At 39.1% G+C, this 23,632-nt stretch overlaps 1 protein-coding gene across 1 annotated transcript in view; it reads left to right on the top strand.

Moving 5' to 3' along the window:
• The first annotated feature begins 106 nt into the window (after positions 1-106).
• Positions 107-23,632, top strand: part of LOC133530180 (phosphoinositide 3-kinase regulatory subunit 4) — a 36,525-nt gene continuing 12,999 nt past the window's right edge. Inside the window, exons 1-20 of the mRNA XM_061868036.1 lie at positions 107-397; positions 877-1,057; positions 1,555-1,725; positions 2,382-2,561; positions 3,313-3,401; positions 3,704-3,910; positions 4,801-4,923; positions 6,927-7,072; positions 9,850-10,031; positions 11,228-11,420; positions 13,341-13,447; positions 13,609-13,717; positions 14,281-14,429; positions 14,779-14,922; positions 16,436-16,552; positions 17,074-17,208; positions 17,868-17,946; positions 18,243-18,319; positions 18,665-18,783; positions 23,356-23,450. Of these exons, the coding sequence (XP_061724020.1) occupies positions 306-397; positions 877-1,057; positions 1,555-1,725; positions 2,382-2,561; positions 3,313-3,401; positions 3,704-3,910; positions 4,801-4,923; positions 6,927-7,072; positions 9,850-10,031; positions 11,228-11,420; positions 13,341-13,447; positions 13,609-13,717; positions 14,281-14,429; positions 14,779-14,922; positions 16,436-16,552; positions 17,074-17,208; positions 17,868-17,946; positions 18,243-18,319; positions 18,665-18,783; positions 23,356-23,450 (2,695 nt within the window). The 5' untranslated portion in view covers positions 107-305. The remainder of the gene's footprint in view (positions 398-876; positions 1,058-1,554; positions 1,726-2,381; positions 2,562-3,312; positions 3,402-3,703; positions 3,911-4,800; positions 4,924-6,926; positions 7,073-9,849; positions 10,032-11,227; positions 11,421-13,340; positions 13,448-13,608; positions 13,718-14,280; positions 14,430-14,778; positions 14,923-16,435; positions 16,553-17,073; positions 17,209-17,867; positions 17,947-18,242; positions 18,320-18,664; positions 18,784-23,355; positions 23,451-23,632) is intronic.

Here is a 23,632-nt window from a genome sequence, read left to right as displayed (position 1 = left end):
TACACTTACAGTAATACTTACTTTACTCTTTGGTCCTCACTATCAATTATCAAATTCATTACCTAAAACACTTTAAAAAAAGTGCACTTCACTCACTTGACTCACTTGTCAAAGTCAAAATAAAATAGTCTTTGTTTTGAAAATAGACGAAATATGTGAATATCTCTAATTATTCACGTATGTGAAATTAGCGTTTTTCGTTCTTTAGTAGAGGATATTGACCCATAATATTTATACTATTTCAACTCAGATGTGTACTAATAATACTTAATGTATAAGTTCTGAGAAGTAGATTGATAATCAAAATGGGCAACCAGCTGATGGGCTTAGCTCCGTCGCAGATATACCCTGTGGAGCATTATTTAAGTGACCATGCGGATCTAACATTTGATATGAGGTAATAGAATTATCCTCATATGCCTGCCACTACTACTTTCACACACTGACATTTTCAATTACTAATTGATTTCTTGGCTACAAAAGGTCTTATTTAATGTCGGAAATCTTTATCTCCATCGCTTTTAGTGCATTGCATCCTCGTGCCGCCCAATGTAGGTTTTCAAACTCACCATGCCGCAGGGGGAAAGTTTTTAGTATTTTATTTTAAGATTTAAACTATATAGTTTAGTTATTTAATGATATGTTAAATTTGTATATTCATTATTAGTTAATTACATTGTATCTTATATTGTGATTAAATTTTGTTTCTCAAGTCATACTAAGTAGCATCTCCAGTCTCATAAAGTTCTAAGACGAAATTAAATTCAACCCAATTATTAATACAGCTAGGTCCAAACTAATTTAGCAAACATTTTACATAATGGGTGGTGTGAGGGTAATATTCTATTTTTTTTTTAACAAAAGCTTTTCTTTCAGCCTCGGCTCTACACGTTTCTTAAAAGTGGCACGGGCTCGGTCGCGTGAGGGCTTAGTTGTAGCCAAAGTATTTGCAGTACATGACCCGTCATTACCACTCGCTGAACATAAAGAACGGATTCTGAAGATTAAGGAGCAGCTGGTTTCTGCATTCAATTGTTTGCCGTTTCAGAGAGTTATAGTAAGTATCTTTGAGTAGATATAGAGTTCTGGCGGGCTGTCATGCCATCTCTGGAAAATAATTATTATCTAGATTATAATATAATATTATTATATATATATATTTGTATTTTTGACAATATTATACAAAAAAAATGTATGATGGTCCTCTTTTGTTTTGATATTGAATAGACTAAAAAAGTTTACATTTTCGGTTATCTGTTGAAATTTTGTATAGGTACATGAAATTAAAAAGTATGTCAGTTTTGTATGGAACTGTTAACAGAGCTAAATTTACAGGGGTACATCCATAATATGATATTCTAAATAGTCTTCTCTTAGTCTTAGTCTGACCCAAAGGTGCACCAAGATCTAATTAATGGGTGCCATTTGCAAAATAATCACTGTCTTTTCATATAATTCAGTTGTGCAATAGGCGAGCTGTTCGCGATAAATGCGCCGCAGCACGAACCGCGTTCGCGAGATCTGGACCAACCTTCATATTATCCTTTTCCACAGTTAACAGACAAAGCGGGTCTCCTAATGCGTGAGTACTGCAAGTACAGTGTGTACGACCGAATGTCAACACGCCCCTTTTTAACTGTGCTTGAGAAGAAATGGATCACTTTTCAAGTACTCTATGCTCTGCACCGGATGCATAAACTGGGGATATGTCATGGTGATATTAAGGTAATTAAGTACTTCTAATATTTAATTTTTGAAATAAGAAATCCCATTGAGGAAACTAGCCTGCTAGCGATAATTTATAATTATGACAAACTCAAATAGGCGGGTCCACACATAGCAAGCATACGTGCGAGGCAATTTGCCTTGAATCCTATAGATAATTTAACCCCAAAGTATAGTGGCTCTTTGTATAGGGTAAAACCAAAAATTAACAGTTTCAGAGAAACATTGATGATTATCAGAACAGTTTTCAGTCAAATCTGTTAATATGGGTATGAGGTAGATGGTCTTAGCACGTGCCTCACTGCTACGGCGACTCCCCCGCCGCGCGCAGCCCCGCTGTCCTCCAACCAGTTGCACCTATACAGGGTGGATTTTCTTTTTGGGCAGTGAGGGCAGCTACCAGATCCCGTACTACTACGCGAAAACAATCTTAGAAGACCTTCCTTCAATTTAAAATTAATGAAGACCTTTGGCCGCAACATCATTTATTGGATATACCTGCCAAAACCAATTCTTCGTTCGGACACTACATTTAAGTGACCAAGAAGGTTTATAAATTTACTTTTATCCTAATTCGAAAAGGTGAATCATAGAATAGAAGTTACATAGCTTCCTTAGAAAATTATCCAAATTTAATTTTCATTTTATTTAAATAGCTGGAAAACATAATGGTGACCTCATGGCTATGGGTGCTAGTGACCGACATAGCGTCTTTCAAACCCACATTCCTGCCCGATGACAACCCTGCTGACTTCAGTTATTTCTTCGACACCTCTCGTCGCCGGCTGTGTTATGTCGCGCCCGAGCGTTTCGTGTCCCCCGACCCGCGCCGAGCGGTATGTAATCTACTTATTTATTTAACACATTGACATAATCTTGAATTTAAATTGACACACGCTCACTCAATTAAGCAGATAAGGAATCAGTTCCATTATACCAACACTGCAGCAGACAAGCCCGAGGCAGCTTTTGCTTTGATAAGGCTCAAATTTGGCATACTTATGAGACACAGGTGACAGGCGTGACTCGTGACAGGGCAATACTATAATGACATCAAATTTATCTGATCAATGATCGAAGGTGGCAATAGGAACTAGGTGATAAAGCAATGCAATCTCTTTGAGTTTGGGTTTTTAGCATCATTCATTGTAAAAGACTGTAAAAAGAACGACCGTCGAATATAGCTTGTATCAAAACAACAATATTTCTACTTATCAACTGCAATGGTTGAATTAAGATTTTTCGATCTCGTACATACTAAGGCCACTCAGCAAGCTTCGCGGCCTTAACACGGTACTCAACTAAAAAGCTCTCCATTATATCACGATTGTATAAAATATTATTTTAGTCAAAAATAAATATCAAATTTATTTATTTTAATATTATTTATTCAAAAAATACGTAATAATTAGACTAACTATATACCTTAAAAAGCTAAAACCTGTTCTGAGCCATGCTGGGTCCACATCACACTACCAGTGTTACCCCGCTGTATGGCGATGGAGACATGTTGAAGGACAAGCCATGACTCAGAACGGGGGTCATTTCCTTTCTGCTTGAGTCGCTAATTAAAACTTATTGTTTCAGAATGATGATAGAAACAGTAACTTGTTATTAAGCGAGTCTCCATGCAAAGTGGGAGAGTTACTGCCAAGTATGGACATCTTCTCAGCTGGGTAAGTCTGCTAAATACACCCTGAGAAAGTGGAAACTATTTTTACGGCCTAGTGAATCTTGAAGTTGGCAAACAAGCAGTAAGTGTCTAAAATGGTAAGCAGTTACCGCGGCTTATGAACGTTATTAACTACTATCTTTTGTTTGACTCCTTGGAAACCCCTTTATAAGTAAGTAAGTAAATATTCTTTATTGTGCACCATACATTTAAAAATAGACAGGAAATGAAAAAACACGTAAAAGTTAGGTAACAACAGGCGGTCTTATCCCTTTATACATCAGTACCTATTAATATTTCTTTCAGATGTGCCTTATTAGAACTATGGAACGATGGCACCCCAGCTCTAGACCTCCCAGCCCTCCTGGCCTACCGTAACGGATCCCCGCGGCCTTCTAGCATGACCCTAGAAGGAGCCTCACCCGCGCTGCAGGAGCTGCTGCTGTCCATGACGGAGCGGAGCCCCAAGGAGCGCCGGAGCGCCGAGCTGTACTTGGACGAGGCGAGGGGCAAGTGCGTCAATATTCGAACCATCTAATAAAGTTTTACCTCCTAGTTCCAACTGCAAAGAGTCCTCTGAGCATTTCCATTCTCTTATTATTTAGACAAATAATAATAATAGGCATGCAGCAGGCGTTCTACATGATATTAAAGCTCTCCAAAGGGTCTTTACATGTTGGATCTGCAGTAGCGGCAAAAATCTATCATATTGCAATTTTTTTGCAGCCATTTATTTGAAAACTCCTGTAATTAGACTTTATATCATATAAACAATGATTGTGCAATCATCACGACCATATATGTATATATCAGCATATTTTCTATTACCTGTAAATTTCATTGACATATTTCTAAGGACGGGCCTTACGGGCAATAAGAATGGGATCAGTACAGCAGTCTCACGCACACGAATTCGAGCCAATCGTGCAGTCCAACGCTACAACGCGATTGGTTGATCAGTTCGCATCACGCGCGCGATTCGTCGCAACTAGTTGCGTTAGACTGCACGATTAACTCGAATTCGCGAGTGACACCACTAAACTAGCACCATTCTTAGTGGCCGTAAGGCCTGTCCTTAGATATACAGGGTATGTTTATTCAGTCACCTGCAATAATTTACGGGCTGAATATATAGGTACCTAATATTGAGCAACTTTTTCGCGAAAAAAAATTATTCTCCCATAGAAAATGTCAAGGTCAGGCAGTCAAAATGTATGAAACAGCCAATTTTTAGGGTTCCGTAGCCAAATGGCAAAAAACGGAACCCTTATAGATTCGTCATGTCCGTCTGTCTGTCCGATTATTTTTCTCGATTTCGGGGTTGGTCTCAGTAAAATTCGCTCAGTATGACCTATATATCAACCCCGTAAATATGCCAATGTTAATATTCCGCTTTGTTCCAGATTGTTCCCAGAATATTTCTACTCTTTCCTGCAGTCATATATGCTGATATTCTCCGCGCAACCAATTTTACCTCCAGACGAGAAGATACTTAGAATCCACCAGGACATAAAGAACATCATCAAGTAAGTTTAACTCCCTACATCTTAGTGCTTTCCTGATGCCCTGGATCTGCATATAGCATCCTATTCTCAGGAATTGGCACAGGTACCTACTGGTACCGGAGAAACTAGGCCTTATTGGGATTCGTTGAATTTCTTCACGATGTTTTCCTTCACCAAAGACCAACTTAATTAGTGGTACATACCTACTAACCTATTCTAACCTAACTTTCAATAAGTCTATCTAGTATAGCCTATTCTCTAGTCGTCCAGAGGCATATAAAAAGGTTTTCTATTCCATTTTTACAACCTTTTTTTTTTACTGGGGCACTGTTAGTTTGTATTTGATTTTGTTAGTGTCAAATCTTGGAAGCGAAATTTGACCCACTTACGGATTTCCGATTGAGCTGAAAATTTTGCGTACATATGTAAGTCGGGTGACAATGCAATATTTTGCCAACTATCTGCGCGATCGGCAGCAATTCGTCCGACATGGCTGTTTTGTCTCGACTCCTTACCACACCCGGTCCGGCGTGAGTCAGGGCTCCATCTTGGGACCCTTGTTTTTCGGCATCATGATTAACGATCTCAAATCAGTTCTTCGGGCGGCTCAATGTCTCTTGTATGCTGATGATCTGAAGCTGGTATACAGGATTGAGCAAAGAACTGATTGCGAGACGTTACAGGAGGACATCGACCTGGTGTTTCGGTGGAGTATGCACAATAAACTTCATTTCAACCCAGTCAAGTGTTGTGTGTGTACATTTAGCCGCTCTCGTTCCGCTATATATGGGCATTATATACTGGGGTCAGAGCCGATAAATCGTGTCTTTTCCGTCAAGGATCTGGGCGTAGTGTTCGATGCACAGCTAACTTTTCACGAGCATATTTTTTTCTCTCGCGAAGAGCTCCTTTCAAAGGCTGGGTTTTGTAATCCGAAACCTTCGCGATTTTCATGACCCGGTGGCCATAAAAATGGTGTACAATGGTCTAGTAAGGAGTAAGCTGGAGACTTCGTCGATCATTTGGAACCCCTACGAGTCGACGTATGCTTTACTGCTTGAGAAGGTCCAGAAAGCGTTTTTAAGGTTCCTTTATAAAAAAATATTCGGATTCTATCCGTACCTGTACCCGACAAAGTATCTTCTCGGCTCCCTCGGGTACAATTCCTTGGAGGTCAGGCGGAATTACCAACTCCTTGTCATGGCATGCCGAGCCTTGCGTGGGGAGTCAGACTGTCCCGAAGTTGTTTCTGGTCTCGTGCGCCTGTTTGTTCCGGACGTCCCGAGAATGGCCCTCAGAGCACGACAACGCGACCTGTTGGCCGTGCCGCCGGCGCGCACCGTATCGCGCAGGAACTCGCCGCTGCCCCGCGCCCTCTCACTGCTCAATGCGCTCCTGGCATCGACGCCTGAATGCGATCTATTTGCTTGGCGATGGGCGGCAGTGTATAGTGAATGCTTGAGATTCTGTGAGGCGATGGATGCTAGGTGCTCTACTGTCCCAATTTAATTATTTATAATTGTTAATACTTATAATTATTAGTTAGTTTAAGTTTCGTGACGCATTGGTTCAACTGTAATGTCATGTAAACATTTTTATCAATAAAATAAAAATAAAATGTTACCATTTATTAACTTAAAATAATTTATATTGTAATTTAATATTGTGAAATAAATATATAAATCTAAATCACCGAGTACTTGCTAACTCTAACATTTACTTGATATCTTGATAGTAATGTGAAACACGAAAGACGAATTCTTGAAATAAACTTGTTTTATTATAACTTGATAGGCGTGCACACTTATATAATAGCGAACGTGAATATTTAGCGAATGAATAGGTACTTATTGACTAATTACAACACTTTTATATAAACTAAATGCTGATGGGGCAAATGATCAATACGATGCATGCGCAATTTACTTGTACAATTATCAATATAAAGTTTAGATATGTCGGCGGCTAGAGTTTAGGTATAGCATTCATTAGTGGTATAGTATTCACTCAACTATAATTTTCAGAATCTTCACCCAGCCGTCAGACGCCAAAAACTACCAAGATTTAGTAGAAGAAACGACAGACAAGTGTGACACCATAGACATGCTAAAAAAAGACGGCTTCAAAGTGCTCAACGTGAACATTGTGGACAAAGAAGAAGATGAGAAAGGTATTCAACAATAGAATCAGAGGATGGCGAAACTGATCATTTCGGGCATCCTCGGCTCCGTTCGGCTCAGCAATGCTCCGAGCAATTATTAGGGTTGGCACAACTTGACGTCCCTTTGCGTGCACAATCACATATAAGATAATGACTTGAATATTGACAACCCTAAATAGCCGAATGGAATAGTGACATACATTAGGAAGGGACAGGATTATTCGTCCCTGAATCGCTGTCAAACTTATACTTTGTATATTTAGATATTTAAATAAAAGTAAACAAACAATTTGTAAATTTTCGGGTAGTTATAACATTTATTAGTTAACCAACCAAATACAAAACCGCCTGGATCTGTCACTGAACGATCTGACTTTAACCTACATCATTTGATCATGTAATGTTTTTATTTACCCTCAACTGGCTTCAGGAGCCATTTGAAGGTAGGTTTTTTTTACTTTTATTTAAATACCTTAAGATAGGTTTTGTAGGAAGTTTCTTTTCTGTATTGTAGACTACTACTACTTATATATATATTTATTCCGTGGTAGAACCTCTATATTACGATTATGAAAAATCTGAAGGACTGCCCAAAAAAACGCTATGAGCAAGTAAGCGCTAGTGCTTGTACCTATAAAATGGCGGATCACTCAGGAAATATAAATAAATAAATATTCGTGCACAATCTTCCACAGATCGACCTAGTCCCAAACTAAGGAAAGCTTGTACTCTGCCCGTTCTCTTAAACTCTCTGTTCTCCCTCACCATACTGGTTTCCTAAAGTCTTCTTTTGCTGTTCAAGCTATCCGTCTTTGGAATGCGCTTCCTCTAACGATTAGACAAGCCCCAAACAAGCTGAATTTCAAACGAATTCTCTACAAGCACCTGCTAGATACTGTCTCGTGGGACCCCCCCCCCCCTCTTCCCCCCCCCCCCCCCCCCTGCCCCGCACACATGCAGAAGTATATTTATGTATATTGTATAGTATATTATGTAATTAATTTATATATGTATTTATAATGATAATTTGTGTAGTTTATAAAAGTATTATATATATTACCTATTAGTTTGTATACTGGCTTAGTAATATTAGACTTAGTATCTAATTTTGGAATATTTTATTCACACTGCACCCACCTTAGCAAATTTCTGTTTGGCCCAGTGGTTGACTGGTAGAGAATGCCTCAAGGCATTAAGTCCGCCTATTGTACGTCATACTTGTACTTGTGCAATAAAGTTTAAATAATAATAATAATAATAATATGGGTACTAGGCGACGATATACATACGTATATAGATAAATACATACTTATATACATAGAAAACCAAACATCAGGGACAAATATCTGTGTTTATCACACAAATAAATGCCCTTAGCCGGATTCAAATGTGGAACCATCGGCTTCATCACTACCCACTAGGCCAGACCGCTCGTCAAATGCGATCGTTTCCCTTCGATTCGTTTTCTGACTGCCCGCCACTTCGTCTGCGTAGAACTTGGAGGATTTAACAACTGGAGACGCCTTGTCTGTAATTTTCTGTACAAAACAGCCGAATTTTGCGGGGGAGGGGTACGTCAAATGTATGACTGTACGTAACGTACAAATAGCCATGTCAGATAAACGTAGTGAGTGTAGTGGGTAGTGACCCTGCCTACGAAGCTGATGGTCCCGGGTTCAAATCCTGGTAAGGGCATGTATTTGTGTGATGAGCATGGATATTTGTTCCTGAGTCATGGGTGTTTCTATGTATTTAAGTATTTATAAATATTTATATATTATATATATCGTTGTCTAAGTACCCTTAAGTGGGACTTAGTCAATTTGTGTAATAATGTCCTATAATATTTATTTATTTATTTAAAAACATTTTACATAAATGTTGCCAAGACGAAACCATAAAGTTCGCACTGTCAAAAAGTTACCAGATCTCTAGTAGAGCCAAGCTTCTAACTCTACAAGCTCTAACTTCACAAACTATACACCTTAGGCAAAATATACCGTTAGTTTGAGAACCAAAGTACCTATTCTAAATTTCAGCTTGTTACGTCAACCAAACGTATGATGCGTATCTGCACGCCGGTCCGTTGTGAAAGAGATAGTGTTATGTACATATATAGCGTTATCTTGCTCGTACACCGCGGATTCGCGTGCGGATAGGCAATTTATATGAAAATTGGCTTACATCTCCCCTTCCTCGCGTTGTCCCGGCATTTTACCACGGCTCATGGGAGCCTGGGGTCCGCTTGACAACTCATCCCAAGATTTGGCGTAGAAAATCGGCTTTATGTAAGCCGATACTGATAGATACCGAAATCATCCCACAAGTGTTCCATGAATCCATGAACCAAGTTTGAACACTACGAAACATGTTTTTGAAGTGAAAACTTCTTTATCGGCGCTGTGCACTTTTTGTGATGGGAAAAAAATGTTAAATCGCGACAGGTCACGTGACCGACAGATTCGACAGATTGAAAACTCGTAAGACGGACACGTTCTAGTAAAGATCATGGTTTTAGAGTCGTTGAAATTATGGATGGAAGTTGATTTTTCTGAGAGATAAACTTTTTAATGTTAAATAATTGTTATAGTTCTGAAGTGTAAAATTGTAATGTAATGTTGAAATTGTCATGTTTGGTTACGATAGCGCAATAAATGAATATTGTATTTTACTACATAAATGATAGTAGTTTTATAGTGATAATTAAAGCAATTCGTGCAAAATTATAGTATAAGTTTTCACTTCTGCCGGCACTCACGGAGTGCAACCCGTTGTTTTTTTCTTAGGCGTGGAGAAGCCAGATCTCGGCCCAGACAGCGAAGGTCTGATCCTCATCACATCCCTCGTGACCTCCTGCATCAGGGGCCTGCAGCACTGCACGTCCAAGCTGCGCGCGCTGGAGACTTTACAACTTCTATGCGAGAACTCCAGCTCGGAAACCATTCTAGATCGTATATTGCCGTATGTGGTAAGTTCCACATGCTATATAATCAAGGGCGTAGCCAGCCAGTACGTGAACTAGGGGGGGGGGGAGCTTATATCGCCGGAAGCCTAGTAGGGGGGAGGCAGATGCCGCAGAGGGGCATGCACTGTATGTAAAATTTGAGCTCTAGGGGCCTGTACCTGCCTACGTCCATGGCTATTTTATAGGCTATGTCTGCCCGCGACTTTGTTTACGTGGAGCTTGAAGGATTGTACGTAACGTACAAATAGCCATGTCAGATAAACGTCAGTCCATACAATACATATGGCCGAGGTACGATAGAGGGGTAAGCTCTTAAAGGCGACTGCAGTTGTTAAATCTTCCAAGACGTGGAATGATGATGATGATTAATAAAAACTACTCTATATCTTTCCCCGGACTTCACATTATTTTTATTACAAATTTCATCTAAATCGGTTCAGCGGTTTAAAAGTGAAGAGTTAACGAGAGACAGAAATAGGTACCTTCGCATTTATCGACCGAGCGTTAGCGAAGGACTCCTTTTCAGCTTGGGCAAAAATGCTTTCGTACGTCCGGATGTTCTCCGAAACCGGGGAACCGATTCTCAATTTTGTGATGAAAACGAAGCGACAGGAAAACTATATCTGACTAAAGGTCATAGTTAGATTTTTTCTGTTTTTTCGTTTTTTGGAAATTGTTCAAAATGGCGGAAATTGGCAAAGAACAGGGCCTGTGACGCTTAAGACCATTGTGAGTCCTGAACACATCAAAGAGAATTTATAATACATGTGTAGATAAAGCAGTGTATATTTAGGCATTAACACATTCACTGCCAGACAAAAAACGGCGCACTACCCCAGAAACCGGTGGTCTATAGCTGCGTACAAAACAACCCGCCCAGCGGGTTGTCCGGCATCTGAACAAAGTTCACGAGCGCCCGCCAGGTAGGTTCCCGGCAGTGAATGTGTTAAAATATGAAACGAGCAAAGAGACGTTTTATAAATCTACACTTACTGTCTTTCATTATGTAACACTCACATACTTACTTAACTACTTCGCTGGCTTCGCGACCCAAAAAGGATCTTGGCCTCTGATATACAAACGCCACTTTGCCCTATTCTGCGCTATTTCACGCCAGTTGGATACTTCGAGGGCGGAGAGGTCTTTTAGGGCTTAAAACAGTCATAAAGTACAATTTTTAAGTTATACCTATTTTCCAGATCCACCTCTCTCACGACTCAGTGCCCCGCGTACGCGCCTCCGCCGTATCGGCCGCGGCCCGCTGCCTGTCCCTGGTGACAACTCTCCCCAAGTCGGACTGCAACGTGTTCCCCGAGTACATCTTGCCCGAGCTCGCCCCGCGCGCCACGGACCCCGCCGTGCCTGTTAGGATTGCCTACGCTAATAATATAGGTCAGTTTGTCTGGATGCGTCTTTAGCATAAATTGTCTTGCTAAAAATTCATCATAAGTACACCGCGCCATCTATACTCTGTATCTTTAGGTATTTCAATAAAAGTAAACAAAATCTACCCTCAAATGGCTCCTTAAGCCAGTTGAGGGTAGATGAAAACATTACATGATCAAATAATGTAGGTTAAAGTCAGGTCGTTAGGTCACAGATCCAGGCGGTTTTGTATTTGGTTGGTTAACCAATAAATGTTATAACTACCCGAAAATGTACAAATTGTTTGTATACTTTTATTTAAATACCTATAGATACAGATTATAGCTTACATTTTTTGTCCCTAGTTAGCTAATGAGAGTAATAAGAAATTTCATCTTCTGTACTAGCGTAACGGTCACAAGACACTGAGGAACGATAGGAGAAATGGTAGTGTGAATGCAAGAAATTGCCATATTTTTACAGTTTTGAGAGATGATTGATGAAATGAGACACTGAGGACGAGTGAGTTTAATGGCCGACACGTTAGTGGAGGCACTCAAATAATACGAGTCCAACTTTAGCGTTTCCGGCCGAGGCATCACATAGTGCTTTTCACGGCTACTGCAAGGAAATAAGAAAACATTTGCATAACTATGAGTACTTTAATAGAAATTAATATTTATATTGGTGTGAGGATAATTGTTGAAAGAAAGCAATGTATTTTTGCCAGGAACATTTATATTTTCTTCACTAGAAGAACTCATTTTTATGGCGTAGATGCGTGTTTCTTGTATTTTTTAGTCAAACACAATTTACACTATTCAATTCAGTAAGTATTTTCCGATCCCGCCTTTTTAACTTTTTTTTATCACTCTAATTTTATCTGTTGTTTGCTTCAAACCGACTCTAAACTTAGAAGCGTTTTTGCTAAAAAACACAAACAGCTATAAAAGTAAAAACGCCTTAAGCGTGAACTGAATGGTTTTGACGTTGCTTTTTTTAAATAAGTAATTGGTCCTATAAATAACCTAATTTTATTTTTGAACCCCATAGCGAATACTAGTTAAATGTTCAGCTGGTGAAATACGGCGTTGCATGAATAAAATAAGATTTAAGAAGTGAAGCCACCAAGATTTTTGATATAAATTTTAGGGGGGAGGCTCTCAACTTTATCTTGATATCTATATCGTTTAAGCTATTAGGCCATGTTTGGTATCGTTTACGTATCAATCGAGGATGCCGAATCCATTTATGTCGTATTAAAAAAAACTACTTACTAGATCTCATTCAACCAATTTTCGGTGGAAGTTTGCATGGTAATGTACATCATAATTTTTTTTTAGTTTTATCATTCTCTTATTTTAGAAGTTACAGGGGGGGGGGGGACACATTTTACCACTTTGGAAGTGTCTCGAGCAGTTTAGAAAAAAATGATATTAGAAGCCTCAATATCATTTTTGAAGACCTATTTATAGAAACCCCACACGTATGGGTTTGATTAAAAAAAAATTGAGTTTCAGTTCTAAGTATGGGGAACCCCCAAAATTTATTGTTTTTTTTTTCTATTTTTGTGTGAAAATCTTAATGCGGTTCACAGAATACATCTACTTACCAAGTTTCAACACTATAGTTCTTATAGTTTCGGAAAAAAGTGGCTGTGACATACGGACGAACAGACAGACAGACAGACATGACGAATCCATAAGGGTTCCGCTTTTTGCCATTTGGCTACGGAACCCTAAAAATCCCTTAAAAGTGAAAAGGACGTGTCGGTTTGTATCGGGAATCAATAACCGCCGAACCGATTTACATGAAATCTGCGTCTACATCTTTGATTGAGTTGAAAATGATACTAAACGTGACTTAGAAACAATTACATATTAACCTGAGACGTCGACGTCGCCCTATTACACGATTTTCTGTATATTTAATGTATGTGTTTTCCAGCTAAACTGGCGGAGATCGCAGTTCGATTCCTGGACCAGACACAGAATATGGTCGACAAGGAGGCAGCCGTCAACTATGAGACGGAGCTGTCGGCATTGCATGAAATGGTTCGTATTAACTTACTTTTCCACTAACCCAGATGATTTACATACATTGTGTCTGGGCAGCTATAGTAGAGCCGTCAACAATTAAATAGTACGATGAATTTTATCGACAAATCATCCCTAATATCCATTTTGTTCCCAACATTCTTTTAATTACATTGTAGGTCCGATCAACCGTTTCGTACCTGCTGACGGATTCGCAAGCGGTCGTGAAGAGAGCACTCGTCGACAATGGCATCACAAAACTCTGTATATTCTTTGGGAAACAAAAAGGTACGTACTTAGTGCATTTTTTAACTAGTAAATGGGTCAAAAATAATCGATAATCGTTTATACACATACCTAAACTTAAAACTCACAATTTTGGCTGCAAAACATGGCTCCGTTGAATTGTCTGGTCTTGTGTCGGAAATTTGATAATCAAAATACTCTGTTCTGGAAGCGAATTATTATTTTGTACCTCTCGCCTTCGAGACAACGGGGTGTTGGGGGTCTGACGCCATAGCGTTTATTAGGGAAGTGGGACGTAGGATTAGGGAGAAGACCTCTGAGGCCCGCGCGTGTTCGTACCTGGTGCAGAGGTTGGCCATCGCTATCCAGCGCGGTAACGCGGCAAGTGTGATGGGCACCTTTGCACCCGGTGCAGCTTACGGAGGTCTTTTAGAATAAGATAGTTTATTTAGCATTGTACTCGTAGTTTATTTGTATATTATTGTTTTGTGTGTATTTGTTTCTAATTGTATTTGTGTGTAATATAATATTCTACTTTTGTAATATTTCTATAATCAAAACATATTTCATTTAATTTGATACAATAGATGTCCATTTTGTTACAGCGAACGACGTAATCCTATCCCACATGGTGACATTCCTGAACGATAAAGAGGAGGCAGCACTGCGCGGCTGCTTCTTCGAGCGGGTTGTGGGCGTCGCGGCGTATGTGGGGCAACATGCCGCGCCCATACTCATGCCGCTGTTGCAGCAGGTGAGAGAGAGAGAGAAGACGTTCCTGAACAAAGAGGAGGCAGCACTACTTGCACGTTCCTGAACAAGAGAGAAAGTATCAACATGGAAACCCATATCATTTGACAGTTTGCTAGTAATATTAATCTAATACCGTTCGAGAAATGGGCCCAAAATTAGGTACTCAAAATATCTAAATATTCAGTTTAACCAGTGTTTGCTAAATTTTGGAGAAATTGTGGAAAACCTTCAAATATTTTGGGCATGCGTAAAGTGTTCTGGTAGTTTTTAATCATAAAACAAAAGGGTAAATATTCTGGACTATTTTGTCAGTAATTTTTTTTTGTTAAAATTTGTCGTGTTTTCCGCAGGGTCTAACTGACCAATCGGAGTGGATAATAGCGAAAGCCCTACGAGCTACAAGCAGTCTAGCTGAACTAGGGCTCCTACCAAAACAGGCCCTATGCGATTTAGTGGCCGAGAGCGCTGTGTACCTCGCCCATCCAAATTTATGGGTAAGTTCTCTTTTATACCAGATAAACTCCGCTTTGACGACCAGTCTGGCCTAGTGGGTAATGACCCTGCCTATGAAGCCGATGGTCCTGGCTTCGAATCCCGGTAAGGGAATCTTTTTGTGTGATGAGCACAAATATTTGTTCCTGAGCCAATATATTATTTGTTTGTTTATTTATTGTATGTTTTCTATGTATTTGAGTATTTGTATATTATATATATCGTTATCTGAGTACCCACAACACAAGCCTTCTTGGCTTACTTCTGGACTTAGTAAATTTGTGTAAGAATGTCCCTACAATATTTATTAATTTATTATTTAAACTCTCTTTTATACTCTTTTATATAGTAAAATAACAGTTTCATTCTCCAATCTGCTACACAAACTGCCGATTTAGGACTAAACCAGATAGTAGAAGATTGGTCTGTCAAACTGTCATATTTCAACCTGGATTGGAAAGTCAGATGGCAGTCGCTTTCGTAAATGCAGTCCCAATTCTTGGAACTAGTTTGCTAAAGTAAGCCGTAATAGAATTCCGGGACCATGCCACGTTAAGAAATTGATGATCATGATGGGTAACATGGTTTCACCAATCAGAGTCAATAATAGCGAAAGCACTTCGCGTTGCCAGCAGTCTAGCTGAACTAGGCCTACCAAAACAATCACTGTGCGATTTAGTGGCAGAAAGCGCCCATCCCAATCTATGGATAAAGTAAGTCTTAACTGGCAGCTTTTGCAATATGGGGTTCTTCAAATTAAAAGTATAGAGTCAAGGTACAGACCCACTTAATCAGTAGAAAAAGGGCGCGATATTTAAATATTTTATGTGGAATCTACTCTTCGCGCTTACATTTTGAATGTGACAACTTCTTTATCGGCGCTGTGCACTTTTTGTGATGGGGAAAAAATGTTAAACTCGCGACAGCTCACGTGACCCACAGATTCGTCAGATTGTAAATTCGTAAGACGGACACGTGACCTGATCGAAAAACTGTTACTATGTCATTGAAGCCAGTAGTTAAATTTTTAATGTTAGATAAATTGTCATGCTTGTGTACGGTAGCGCAATAAATGAATATTGTATTTTACCACATAAATGATAGTACAGTCAAGTGTAAAAACATGGGTGTACACATCTTACTAAAAATATGCCCCATAGCATTTTATTCCAGTTTAATAAGAGCGTAGTCCCATATTTATGAGACGATTCTTTCGATACATATTTTTGCACTTGACTGTACTTTTATACTGATAATTAAAGTAATTCGTGCAAAATTATTCCCTAACCATTCCAAAATATCAAAAATGCACAACGTTAGTATTCAAGTTTTCACTTTTGCCGGCACACCCAGATTGCAACCCTTTTATTTTTTTAATTTGCCGCATTTTTCTACTGTGCGTGTGCCAGATTGTGCGTTCTTACTACCAAGTTTGTGTACTGTTAAGTTAGCGTGGCCAGTCAATGACGCGCACCCTTATGGATCCATATTTAAGCGTAATTTTGTTCTCTACAGATAAGACATGAAGTATGCGGTTTGATTGCTTGTGTGGCCAGTCTGCTCAACCCCATCGACGTGAACTGCAAGATATCGCCGCTGGTGTGGCCCCATCTCAAACACAAGCTCATACAGGTACGTAATATACAAGACACGAAGTGTCCGGCGTCTTGCGTCGAGTCTACTCAATGGCATCGACGTGAATTGCAAGATATCGCCGCTGGTGTGGCCCCAACTCAAACACAAGCTCATACAATAATGTACCTGACATTATTGTATGTAGGTTTAAAGCAGTTATTTCTGATTTAAATTCCCTTTAAAGCAGTTATTTCTAATTTCAATGGCCTTTCTAATTTAAATTGTTAAGATAACTCAATTCACTGAAATTGAAGTAAAGATGTAAGGTCTAAGGAATCATCCTGCTTCGAATTTGACAGTCGAGCGAGACAGCATTGAACGGCACATTGTCAGTTTTTTGTAACCAGATATACTCGTACTGCGTAATTTATGTTAAGTACGTATGTAAAAAGTCGTAAACCGCCATATACGAGGTACATTGTCTGTCAAATTCGAAGCACGAATTTTTCTTAGGCTCTGCAAATCTTCTGTTATTTTTAATTCTAAGCTCTTAAATTTAAAACGAGTTTGTCCCGCAGGTGGACAGAGCAGAACTGCTATTAGAGAGCCTAGAAGAACCCATTCCTAGGAAGGTCTTGGACGCAGTTCTTCGTCATGGAGACGTGGATCGTCTGGTGCAAACGCTTCGGGAGAGGAGGAGCGCAAGACTCAAGGTTGGTATTTGATTTTTATCGCTGACTGAATAGAGACCGCATTATGAAGAGAAGAGAGATGTTCCTGTCTCTATCGCGGTCCCGTAATGATATTGCTGTCCCGCCCATGTGCCGGTAATAATGCGCGTGTGAAAGAGATAGCAAATAGTGAGTCAATGTACGAAATTCTTCTTGCTTAGCGTCCATATTTTAGGTGCAATTTTATTGGAAAAGTTATACGAGAGCGCCTACATATGGTGATGGTGATTTGTGCTATGTGTCGTTTGCTATGTATGTTTGGGGTCTGTTTGTAACTAACCGACTATGGAAAAAGTCTGAAATAATCTCTTTTTTTTAACAGCGGTGGTGCCCGAGTGTATATGACGTCCGACTTTTAATCCGGAGGTCGCGGGTTCAAATCCTGGCTCCTACCAATCAGTTTTTCGGAACTAATGTACGAAATATCATTTGATATTCACCATTAGCTTTTTGGTAAGGGAAAACATCCTGAAGAGAATTGCACACAGCTGAAATTAAATTCAAATGTGTATGTGAAGTCCTCAATTCGCATTGGGCTAGCGCGGGGTATAGTCCTCTCGCCCATGAGAGGAGGCCTGTGTCCAGCAGTAGGGCGTATTGTAGGCTGAATTATTATTATATTATATGTTTTTTTATTGCAGGTGAAGCAGGGAGTGATGCCGCAATACAGTGAGATGGGGCCGCAACTCAGAAATCTGTTCAGGAGATTGGCTTCCGATGGTAATACATTTTTGCACTAATATATTCTGTATATTGAACATTACTTGTTTCCACATAGAAAACTCTTATACATTATCTCTAATTTTCACGTGGGAAACCAAAATTTCATTGGAAACGTTTATTTTTTTTTATTAAAGTTTCGGTATCCTAATCCGGGTCAGTCAAATTTGTCTTTTTTACTTGATCGACTAACAAATGTCCAAACGCAAATGCCGTACAAACTTTGACATTTATCATTAAATAATGTTAGGTATAAATTGAAAAAATTGAGTGGTCTAATTTGATTGTTTGCTCAGGTATGACGGAACAGGTTGAGAATCAGCTACTTGCCATGAGCGCTCATCTCATCAAGATCCAAGGCTCATCCACACAGGTAAAAAATAAGTACACAGTTTTAAAGCAACTCACATATACTTATATATATTGCTTTGGTAGGTTCTGCCAAAGATGCATTGATTATATAGTCAGCATTCTATAGATAGTTACGGCCAAAGTGAACTGAAATAGAAAAAAAAAAAGTGATCAAGTCCACCGATGGTCGAGGTGGAAATCGAACCCGCGTCTTCCGCTTACGTGGCTAACGTCCTGACCACTAGACACCCGGCCACGGCGAAACCTGGCCCAATTTCTCTGCTGTATGCTATCTTTTTTCGTTAAATTCGAAGCGAGACTTTCAAATTTAAATTTTGGCAGCATCTGATTTATCTATTTGTTTCAGCACATAACGGACGCACCGGGGCGTCTCTCATTGACCGGGAGTAATATCTCACGCTCCGTGCAACTCGACACAGGAGGCGACGCCATGCCCATTGACAAGATGTATGCGTCGCAGAACAGGTATTTTTTACACGTATTCTACAGAATTACTTCTAAAAACTACTATTGAAGACTAAAAAAGATTTTTCAATAAAACCGGCCAAGAGCATGTCGGGCCACGCTCAGAGTTCCGTAGTTACTCTTCCGTCACAATAAGCTAAACTGGAGCTTAAAGTATGGTAGATTGTTAACCAAGGGATGAACTGTGGGTATACGTCTTTTTACTATGAAGGGGAAACTTTTTGCGATATCTCAAAAACAGCTAAACTGATCATATCCGCTATAGTTTTCGTTTAATGTCTTTCTTAAGCTCTACTTCCAAGATTTTTTTCATATTTTTTGGACTTATGGTTCAAAAGTTAGAGGGGGGGGGGGATACATTTATTTTTCATTTCGGAGCAATTATCTCCGAATATATTCACTTTATCAAGAAATTTTTGTTTAAGACCCCTATTAGTTTTGAAAGACCTTTCCAACGATATCCCACACTGTAGGGTTGAAGCAAAAAAAAAAAATATTCCCCACTTTACGTGTAGGGGAGATACCCTGAAAAAAAAAAAAATTAGATTTTATTGTACGACTTTGTCGGCTTTATTGATTTATATATCCATGCCAAATTTCAGCTTTCTAGCACTAACGACCACGGAGCAAAGCCTCGGACAGACAGACAGACAGACAGACGGACATGGCGAAACTATAAGGGTTCCTAGTTGACTACGGAACCCTAAAAAAGGAGTTTATAGGTTTCTTAAGACCGTCCCCTATCTGAATGACCTTGCGCGTTCCAACTCCCTCGACCCCCCTTCTTCGTTCTTCACCTTTACAGCTTGAATTTGCACACAAACAAATTATTGCGTTCGTTCGCTCACTTAAAACTCACTCAGTCACTAACTTTAAACTTAAAAACAGTGTCCTATCACGCAAAACTCTTAATAGTATTTTATGCAACAGTTGTATAAGAAGGGTCAAAAAAGGCGAGTGGCGTGAGTTACAATGTGAGCCGGAGCCGAAGGCGTAGGCGAACATTGTAAAGGAATACGCCACGAGCATTTTTTGACCTACTTATACAACGTTGCATACAATATTTTTCCTACGAGTCAACAAAAATAAATCTTAATTTAGGTAAACAAAGCAAAAGTATATAGCCAAGACGCGCGAGCATACCTTGTTACGCGCCCGGCCCGCCCCGGGCCGCGGCCGGCCGGTCGGCGACACCTCCTCGTAACTCATGAGGCCCTGGTACTTGCTACTTGCTAAATTAATTTTTGGACAGTTTTTTCTCAATTTTGGCCACCGTAGCCTACGGAGACTAACAAGCAACGCTAAGCGGTCTTCGTAGTCTATGGGTGTTGCTATATTACGAGTGTCACATGCGCGTTTCTGACTTATGAAGTAATTATTTTTACTATGCAACCAAATGAATATTTTGTAAGTTGGCAGCAATGCACTTAGTTTAAAACTGTATTCGTTTTGGTTTTGTTAGGTTGGTAGCCATTAATCGCAGTAACGTTATAGCGATTAAAAGCACAAGAGCTGTTATGAGGAATAGACAATATAGACTTTTCTTGAAACCTTTTATGTATGTTCTTATATTCGTGTTAATGAATGCATAAATGACAGATAACAGTAGAGGAGTAGGAAATAGTATTTTATGCATCAGTTGTATAAGAAGGGTCAAAAAAGGCGAGTGGCGTGAGTTACAATGTGAGCCGGAGCCGAAGGCGTAGGCGAACATTGTAAAGGAATACGCCACGAGAATTTTTTGACCTACTTATACAACGTTGCATACAATATTTTTCCTACGAGTCAACAAAAATAAATCTTAATTTAGGCAAACAAATTACAGCAAAAGTATATAGCCAAGACGCGCGAGCATACCTTGTTACGCGCCCGGCCCGCCTAGGGTTGCCAACTATTTTTTGGTGGAATATAGTATTTTCCAGAATAAGGCATTAAAAATATAGTACATTTCAAAAAAATATAGTACTTTTAGATAAAATGCTTAACATAAGTGTAATATACGTTTAATCATACTTACTAGCACTCTGTTGAGATTAGTTATGGTAACGATTTTAGAGCAAAAATGTAAAATTGAGAGATTTAGTCGTTGTACTCCTTTTGTTACGTAATATCTAAATAACAAGTATTGGTTTCTATTAGCATGTCTTCTCATCTTGCCTTTTAATAATGAGGTCGCAAGCGTGCGTCCCCAGTAATATGTGAAGAGAAGGGACAATTTTTAAAAATTCTTCAAAAAACTATGGTAGTAAATTATACAAAATGATGTATAAGAACAGTTTTAGCAATTGTTGTAGATTGTTTAAGTATCAAAATTTCGTTGAAATTAAGTCGATTTTCAGAGAAATTGTCACTTGTTTTCAAGTTAGTTCTGGAGAAAATTGATTACGTCTAACTTTCATTCAAATAACTAAATTCAAATTTATAATAACAAAAATGTAGTTTATTAAAGTTGAAGTACAGGATATGTGTAATACAAACTTACCATTTTTAGCAGTCCAAACTTTACGAAATTTACAAAGAAGATAAAATCAGTGCTTTACGCGCGTTTACCTAAATGTTCATCAGAAAAACAATCATTACTAATTAAATGAGTTAGTCATATAAGTAAAACTGCTCACAAGTCATCTCATACGCCCAGTAATAATAAAGAGTAAAAAAAATATTTTTAATAACAATATTTATTTAAAGTTTAAATTCATATTTTTTATTGAGCTTTGTGCACTTTTTAGTAATGTCTAATTTTTAATAAAATGAGACAACGATTCAGTACATTCATCCTGAATATTATGACAATTTAATAGCTCACTTTTATTAAATTTATGTCAGCCCTGTTGCATTCCTCACGCCATTTTGTCTTATTACTTGAAATAATTTTATTTGATTAGAATTAAATTGATAATCGATCTTGAACAAATTAGAAGGATGTCGGAAGTATAGTATTTTAGCGTACTATATATTTTTTCAACAGTATATAGTACAGAGAGCCAAAATATAGTACAATACTATATAATATAGTACGGTTGGCAACCCTACCCGCCCCGGGCCGCGGCCGGCCGGTCGGCGACACCTCCTCGTAACTCATGAGGCCCTGGTACTTGCTACTTGCTAAATTAATTTTTTGGACAGTTTTTTCTCAATTTTGGCCACCGTAGCCTACGGAGACTAACAAGCAACGCTAAGCGGTCTTCGTAGTCTATGGGTGTTGCTATATTACGGGTGTCACATGCGTGTTTCTGACTTATGAAGTAATTATTTTTACTATGCAACCAAATGAATATTTTGTAAGTTGGCATCAATGCACTTAGTTTAAAACTGTATTCGTTTTGGTTTTGTTAGGTTGGTAGCCATTAATCGCAGTAACATTATAGCTTATAAAAGCACAAGAGCTTTTATGAGGAATAGACAATATAGACTTTTCTTGAAATCTTTTATGTATGTTCTTATATTTGTGTTAATGAATGCATAAATGACAGATAACAGTAGAGGAGTAGGAAAAAGTATAAAACGTACGATCAGTTCACAGAGAATAATTGCGCGTGAGTCGCGTCGAGTGATACAGGTTCCCGTCCGACAGCCAAGCGGCGACTGCCCCACGTCGCCTGTGCATACTCCCGCGCGCCGGGGCAACGCACGAAGTTGAATAGTATCGATTTCTCAAAAACTTTATATAATTGAAAAATCGGTAGACGTAGTTGAAGAGTAAATCATTATTCACTATTGGTTAAAGTTTCATGTCTAAGCGTTGCATAATAAGGGAGTATATACGGATTTTAACTCGAGAAAAGGATTCTCGGAAAAATTATTTACTTGTGATACGGTATGTCTTTTGAAATATTAGTAGACATAATTTAAGAACAATTACCAAGCTAAAATATTTTGTACCGAACTTATTTGTGTATACAACATGATTTTTATGGTTAATAGCCAGGTCCACACAGAGCGAGCATACGCGCGAGGCAATTTACTCACGCACAAACCGGCCAGTGTAGACTTGCCTCGGCCGAGGCGGCGCACTTGGGCGAAGAAAACGCACGCGCCGCTTCGGCCGAGGAACGACTATACTGGCCGGTTTGTGCGTGAGGAAATTGCCTCGCACGTACGTGCTCGCTCGCTCACTCTGTGTGGACCCGCCTAATAATATTTTTTTCTAACACACCAACTGGTAAAGGCCCCCCGTTGTTTAAAAACTAATGAGAAAGTTGCATTTTATCCACATGTGGGATAAAGTAAAGGACAAAAGATGCTAATTTTGAGTTATTTCCTTATGTTAGCTGGTAGAATTGACTTTTAAATGATAATTATGAATGATATTTTATTTATTACGTTCATTTCGATGTTTTGGTATTTCATACTATTTTCCTCGCGTAGGTCTGGTGAAAATGTTTGCGTTTCACTCAGAGGAAAAGTTTGTTTAACCCTCGTGCATTGAAACCCTCGCAACGCTCAAGAATCCACTTCGTGAACCGCACGCTATGCTCGTGGTTCAATTTTGGAATATTTCGCTTGCTCGGGTATCAATATTGGCACGAGCAGTTAAACAACAACTCTCTAAAACAAGTAACCATTCAACAGAAGGACTCACAAAACATCGACATCGCAAGAACCACACATGAACACTGAGTGGCAACACATGTTTGGACAAGGACACGATCCTACTTCGATTAGAGGTAATTATAATTTATATACTTTCATAGTAATTTAAAGTTTATAGTAGAGATGCCACGAATAGTGACGTTGGACGAGTACCGAATATTCGGCCAAACTAGAGGCCGAAGCACCGAATATTCGGCGGCCGAATTTATTATGAAAACTGTAGGGCTAAGATGGTCGGCTCTTTATCATTTGTCAC

This window comes from Cydia pomonella, chromosome 22 (assembly GCF_033807575.1).
Source record: "Cydia pomonella isolate Wapato2018A chromosome 22, ilCydPomo1, whole genome shotgun sequence".
Taxonomy (NCBI): Eukaryota; Metazoa; Arthropoda; class Insecta; order Lepidoptera; family Tortricidae; genus Cydia; species Cydia pomonella.
Note: the sequence above shows the minus strand (reverse complement) of the source record. Positions and strands in the feature narration are given on the sequence as shown.